At 24.7% G+C, this 7,306-nt stretch overlaps 1 protein-coding gene across 1 annotated transcript; it reads left to right on the top strand.

Annotated features, from left to right (window-relative positions):
• The first annotated feature begins 208 nt into the window (after nt 1-208).
• LOC126904523 (probable ATP-dependent RNA helicase DDX52) lies at nt 209-5,499 on the top strand. Its single transcript, XM_050683611.1, has 11 exons — nt 209-406; nt 487-675; nt 744-895; nt 962-1,065; nt 2,089-2,161; nt 2,242-2,442; nt 2,685-2,775; nt 3,314-3,436; nt 3,501-3,727; nt 5,054-5,200; nt 5,270-5,499. Exons 1-11 carry the CDS (start codon nt 326-328, stop codon nt 5,454-5,456), a joined length of 1,575 nt encoding a protein of 524 aa, XP_050539568.1. The 5' UTR covers nt 209-325; the 3' UTR covers nt 5,457-5,499.
• Nucleotides 5,500-7,306: the final 1,807 nt, after the last annotated feature.

Consider the following 7,306-nt stretch of genomic DNA (forward strand, 5'->3'; position numbering starts at 1 on the left):
CAGTTATCAGTATATTTTCTTATATTGATGTTAAAAAAAATCGGCTTTAAAAAATCAAAATATTTTAACCAATCCTACACATTGTTTTGAACACAAAATTGAAGCCAAAAAATGGAATCTAGTAACTTCAGAATAAACTTAGTTATTAATTAACCATTATCAATATAGATATGATAAGGATTCAATTCCAAACACGTGACTAACGAATTATAGCTCGTATTCATTGATAACATTAAAACTAATTTTTTTACTATTGATAAATAATAATAATTTTAAAAATACAACGAATATTAATGTCTTAATATTTTACTATTTTACTCTTAAGATGGATTCATTTGATATTTTTAAGAAATTATCAGTTGGAGCTAAATTTAAAAAAACCCAACCAAGTGTAACTCCAATCGAGGTATAAATTTTATCAAATATTTATGCTGTTTACAATCTACTATAATATTTTATATCATAATTATTATTTTATTTTTTTAGAACGAAAAATCTAAAATAAAACAAACCAAAATTAATACTGTAGGTAATCATGTCCCTTCTGCTTTGTCAACATTTGCTGAAATGAAAGCAACATATTCTTTAAATCCTACGTTATTGGAAAATATAATAAAATCCGGCTATACAGCACCAACTGCAATCCAAACTCAAGCTATCCCTATTATGTTACAAGTATTTTTGTTTTAGAAATACTAAATACTTTAGCAAAAAACTTGTTTTTATTTTCTTTTACATTTTAGAATAGACAATTGTTTGCTTGTGCACCAACTGGATCAGGTAAAACTGCTGCTTTTTTAATTCCAATTATACATCATTTGAAAAAACCAATGAATAAAGGAATTAGAGCTTTAATAGTTAGTCCTACAAGAGAACTAGCAAAACAAACTCATAGGTATTTGAATTTCATATTCAGTAAAGAAACTTTTTTTATACATTAACTTAATGTAATAATTTTTAGAGAATGCAGTAGATTATGTGAAGGTATTGGGTTAAGATCTCATACATTTACAAAAATGAATAAAGATAAAGAAAAATTTAATCCAAAATCTACAAAAAAATTTGGTAAGTGTATATGTAGTTTATTATGTTTGTTTAATTGGATTTTGATGTATGCTTTGTCTCAGCTTTCCAACTTTTTACATTATAATGTTCTAATCTTATTGAATATCAAGATAGTAATGTGAATGAATAATTAATTAAATATAATAAAAATTTAGTTCTAACAATTTGTGGAACTGCTGACCAATACTGTTACTTATTCCTTCATTGATATGACACATGAAAAATATGTATGTGTCTTTCAATTTACCTGCTAATACATCACTGATAACTAGTTAAATTTATTGTGCACAATATTTTGATATAAAAAATATTAAGGTTTTAATACTTTTTATAATGTAATGTATAGAGCTTATTAGAAACTTCATTAAAATTTCCAAAATTTTTAATTTGAGACTCATAGCAATTTCCTTATTATTTTTAGTATTTATGATCATTATAGTTTTATTATTGATAAGATTTTGACTTATTTGATTATTTTTTGCAAAACATGGCTTCTAAATGTTAACTTGTACTGGTAATCTATAATTATAATTATAGACTACTAATTATAATTTTCTGCGATAATTATCACTGAAACAAGAAATCTTTAGTAATAAACTTATAATATTTGGATGGTAATGAGTTGAAAGATAACTCCTGAAGAATGTGCGGCATCTGACTTTATCATTAATTTTGAATGATTATGGAAGATATAAGAGTGAAACCAAAGAGATATTTTAATAGAACAGAACTCTTGTAAACTAAAAAATTGTTTTGGAGAATAATTTTGTGTTGTTATCGCAATTGTAGGATCAAATGCTCAATATTATTTATTACTCATAAATCTAATGTACTTTTTACATTTTTAGATATTTAAAAGTAATTAAAAATTTGTACTCTACAATTTTTTTGACAAACCCTATATCTTTTATAAATTATTATGATTAAATTTTAAATAATTGGTTTTATATTTTAGATAGAATATTGTAATCAAAATTTTCATACATCTGTAGATTAATTTATAATGCAATTAATTTATTTTAGATATTTTAATAGCAACTCCCAACCGTCTAGTTTTTTTATTGCAACAAGAACCACCTGCTGTTGAACTCCAAAAGTAAATGAAATCATTTTTAAAATTTTTGTTAATTAAAAGTTTAATTTATGTTATTAATGAATCACTATGTTGATTGATAGTGTCGAATGGTTAATCATAGATGAATCAGATAAATTATTTGAAACTGGTGTTCGGGGATTTAGAGATCAGTTAGCAACTATCTATAAAGCATGTGGTCCAGAAACTAAACGTTGCATGTTCAGTGCAACATATACTGTTGAAGTTGCTAAATGGTCAAAAAAAAATCTTGATGGATTAATATCAGTTTCTGTTGGCAATAGGTAATTTTTAATTAATTAGATAGTATACATTTAAAAAAACTTCATATATTTTTTTATTGAACTAAACATTTTATTAGTTTAATTAAGTACTTTATAATGTTCTGTCTATCATATAACATTTGATATTTTAAAAGATCATTAAGTAATATTATGTATAGATTTTAATTTGTTTTACATTCGTTGTTAAAAGCTTCTTTAGTACATATATTACACAACATACTATCTTTATTATTATTTTTTAGAAATACAACAGCTATCACAGTTGAACAGGATTTAATATTTGTTGGAAATGAAGAAGGAAAACTAATTGCTATGAGAGATTTAATAAAAAAAGTAATATTATGTTTACACATTATTGTTTAAATATAATAAATTATAACAATTAATATTTGTTTATTGCTCTTAATTTTGAAATATTCACATGTAGAATAAGAAGACTACATTTAATTTCCAAAATATTTTAAGATAATTAATTTTTTTTTTAATGATAAAGTATTTGTTTTTCTAGATTTTTATTTAAATTAGAATTTTTTTTATAAAAATATGTGGAATATATAATAGAAGTATCATTTATATAAAAAAAATGCTTTTCACTGATATGATTAAACTTGGATAATGGGAGAACATGGCTCTTGAACCATAAGGTTTAGTTTTGGATTTATTGTTACAGCATTATATCAAATTTAAAGCTTAAATAATACCTATTATATTGGGGTCTCGTTTAAATTTTGGAATTTCAACCTAACAATTCTTCAAATCTTTATCAAATTTCTATATCTATATCAAAATATCAAGACAGTTCTTTTTATAGCAATAATGTATTATAATATAGTTTTACCAAAAATATTTGTGAAAATAATGAATGTGTTAGGGTTTATCACCACCAGTTTTAATATTCTTACAATCAAAAGAACGAGCTAAAGAATTATTTAATGAATTGATATATGATGGCATAAATGTAGATGTGATTCATGCTGATCGAACTCAACAACAAGTATACATCAATTTAGTTTTTATTTATATTTCTTGTGTTAATTTTTTGGTTGTAATGTTTTAAGCGTGATAATACTGTGAAAGCTTTTCGAGAAGGAAAAATTTGGGTTTTAATTTGTACTGAATTGATGGGCCGAGGTATAGATTTCAAGGGTGTCAATTTAGTTATCAATTATGACTTTCCATCTTCAGCAATTTCTTATATTCACAGAATTGGACGAACAGGTCGAGCTGGACGTCCTGGCAAAGCTGTAACTTTTTTTACTAATGATGACAAACCTATGTTAAGAAGGTATTTAGAAATAATTTTTTAATAATCTTCAATTTAAGCACCTTAAAAATGGTTTATGATTTTTAATTAATTTGGAAACACAATAATTTTACTTCCTCTCATTTTATCCATGATTGATACTACACCTATACTCCCTCTTATATGTTTGTTCCTTATCCTATCTTCTTTAGTCACTCCACTCATTTATCTAAGCATTCTCATCTCTTCTTTACTCATTCACTGCTCTATTCTATTATCAACCATCCAACACTATGAACTATACACCATAGCTGGTCTCACTACAGTCTCATTGAACTTACATTTCAGCCTCATTAGAATTTTTTTTATTGTATAACATACTAGACGCTTCTCTGCACTTCACTCACACACACTTATTACATTGTCATACATCCTTGTCATTACTACCAGTATTTTGTACAACTAGTCCTAAATACTTAAAATTTTCCACCTACCTTGTCAAAAGCATACTCTATATACTTTGTCTTACTCCTACTTATTCTTAATCCCTTTCCTTCAAGACCTGATCTCCACACCTCTAGCTTTTGATTAATTTCCTCCCTATTTTCTCCTATTGACACTATATTGTTAGCGAACAACACGCACCATGGTACCTCTCCTTGTATTTCTCTTGTAATTTCATCCATCACTACAGAAAATAAGTAAGGGCTTAAAACAGAACCTTGTTGCACTCCTACTCTTACCCTAAAATCTTCTGTTACTCCGTCCACATTTTTTATCATGGTACAAGTGCCATCATACATATCCTCTATTATATTAATGTCTCTCGATATTCCACATCGTCCTCTATTTTACCTTCTTTAAAAACTTTTTTACTTTTTCCTCTTTTAATTTGCACCAATAGAACCTCAATTTTCCTTTTCTGTTTTTTCTGTTTTTGTATACTCTCTTCCCATGCACCACAACTTCAAATAAAATATTTTGGTACTTTCAAAAATAGCAAATTTTTTATAGATTTATTACATACTTTTGATTTTTATTTTTTATTTAAACTAGTATGTAAAAAAAATTGTGTAATTATATTCTAAATAATACAATATTCCAAGATAGCTTTATATACACATTCAATATTATATATATGATTCATGAGCCATTTAGTTTTAAAAAAAGTCTCATCAGCAAAAAAGTTATAATTATTTTTTTATTTCACTTTTTTCTATCTAATTTCTAATTTGCTTAGAATAAGTAAAATGATAAAAAAATATATTTTTAGACATACATTTTCTTGCAACTGGATGACAACTTGTATTTGAAAATTAATCTTGAATAAATATATACATTTATTAATTAACAATATTATTTTTATAGCATTGCTACTGTTATGAAAGATTCTGGGTGTTCTGTACCTGATTATATGATAGAAATGAAAAAATTACACAAAAATGTCAGAAGAAAGCTGGAAAAAAAGTATGTTACAAGAGATGAAATAAGAGTTAAGCCTCATAGATACATCAAGTAAGTCATTTATTTAAATATACAATTAGTACTAAAATATAAAATTCTACTTTCTTAATTTTTTATTAGGACTTCAATTAAAGACAAATCTGCATCAAATTCTCATGTAAAACCTATGAAAGAAAATGACAGCATTAAGAAAACAAAAAACAAACAATTTAATAAAAATAATATAGTTTCTAATGATGCGAAAAATAAGAAAAGAAAATTAGACAGTTCAGACAAGAATAATACTAATAAAAAACCAAAATGTTAATTAGTTCTTATTATAATATATTTTATACTAAATGTAACAAGAATATGAGAGTAGGTTTTTTTATTTTATTATAATTGAATAGTTATATAAAATTGCATAAGTTAGTTTAGCATAATTTGAACTTAATTTGAGGAGTGATATCTTTTTTAGATATTTATTTTACTGCAAATTTTGTATTCGAAGATGCTAAATATTTATGACACCTCTAGTCAAGTATATAGAGTTTTGATTCTTTCCCCAAAAATTTTTCAAATTACATTATAATTAAGAGTTACACTTACGCTGTAACTATTACAGTGTTACAATAATTAATGGAAAAAGTAAAATATAATTTTAAAACCCAAACATTTAAATTAATATTTATTAATAATAAATACTAATAATCATTTGGATTGATAATCTGCTCAAAGAAGTTTATCAAATCTGATGTATAAAACCTAGGATTTCACTGTATTTTATATTTTATTTTAATTTTCAATAAGGGTGACTTGAGAAATTTTTATGTTTCGGAAGGATTAGGTTGATTTTATAGAATAAATAAAATAATAATAAAAAAATTTAATTACTTCCAGTTAAAAAAGTATTTATTTTTGATTTAACAATATATAAAATTATATATTTCATTTATATTATATAATCATCACACTGATGATTCAGTTTGACAAGTGATCAGTTTGTCATTGTAAAAATGACACTGTTACAATTTCCTAAATAATTCTCTCGTTTAATTAACTAGAGTACTGTAATAATTCTAAGTAACACTAAAAAGCCTTAAATTAATGAAACCAACCAAATTTGAACCAGTGACAATGTATATCATGCAATATCTATTATGTAACAATTTGGCCCGTACGTTTTATTCATTTCGCTTATTCTTAAGAATAATAATTTTCAGTTTATATTAATACATGTTTTTTAAATACTAATTTGTTTTGTTTATGCCGACTTAAATGTACTTTAAAACAGGCAAGTTTTCATTGTTTATCGTTATTACAATGAATTGTTTATTTAAGTCAATTATGAAATATTTTTACAACATGTTTTTTTGTGAGTATTAATGAAGTGACCAATAATATTAATTTTAAATTAATAGCATAGAAATTTATGAAATAACTTGTTAACAGTAAGTCTCTTTGTTACATTTTAAATTAAATTTCATATGGTACAATAACGTTAAATTCTCATCCCTTGAAGACTGGATAGTTTTAATTTTAGACCTCTATTACGCAGAGGTTTATACTCATGCATAGTTATTATCTGAAATTAAATCATCTTGTAGTATACCCGCCATTATGAAATATGAAGTTTAAATTGACATCTTTATGAGGGATATTTGTTGCTTTTATATAATAATTTTTGAGTTTGAATAAATTATTGAAGGTTAATATTTATTCAAGCTGCTGGTGATAATCAAGGACGTTAACATATCTGTAAGATTGCGTTTTAATGTTCAGTATATAATTAAGAGATGCAATATTTGATATATGTAGCTTCCTATCGTGACATTGATACCAATGTTCATAGTACGAATAATAAGTATATAATTTTGCTCTAGTTATTGACTCTTTTACCTATAAACTACGTACAATTAAATTTGATTTTTAAAAGTACGTTGCTTGAACGAGTTGGGTCATAAAAAGATTGTAAGCCATTGGTAAACGCCTGAACCCTGAGGTTAATAATAACCAATATCACTCTTATGTTACATAACGCGTGTGCTTTTATATATGTAGATTATCAATCTTAAATCTAATTTTTAATGTGATTTATGGTATCATGTATACTTATTGTTTAACAAACAATTTTTGACTTTTGTAATACTTATTTTTAGTCTTGTATATTAAAGTACA

The sequence above is a fragment of the Daktulosphaira vitifoliae genome, unplaced genomic scaffold (genome assembly GCF_025091365.1).
Source record: "Daktulosphaira vitifoliae isolate Bord-2020 unplaced genomic scaffold, ASM2509136v1 Scaffold_4, whole genome shotgun sequence".
Taxonomy (NCBI): Eukaryota; Metazoa; Arthropoda; class Insecta; order Hemiptera; family Phylloxeridae; genus Daktulosphaira; species Daktulosphaira vitifoliae.

What these genes read in the sequence shown, in the direction of transcription:
- LOC126904523 (XM_050683611.1), top strand. Translation starts at nt 326, where the DNA reads ATGGATTCATTTGATATTTTTAAGAAATTATCAGTTGGAGCTAAATTT. An exon ending in CTATCCCTATTATGTTACAA is followed by an intron (nt 676 to 743) that starts GTATTTTTGTTT and finishes TTTACATTTTAG; the next exon opens with AATAGACAATTGTTTGCTTG. An exon ending in CTGATCGAACTCAACAACAA is followed by an intron (nt 3,437 to 3,500) that starts GTATACATCAAT and finishes TAATGTTTTAAG; the next exon opens with CGTGATAATACTGTGAAAGC.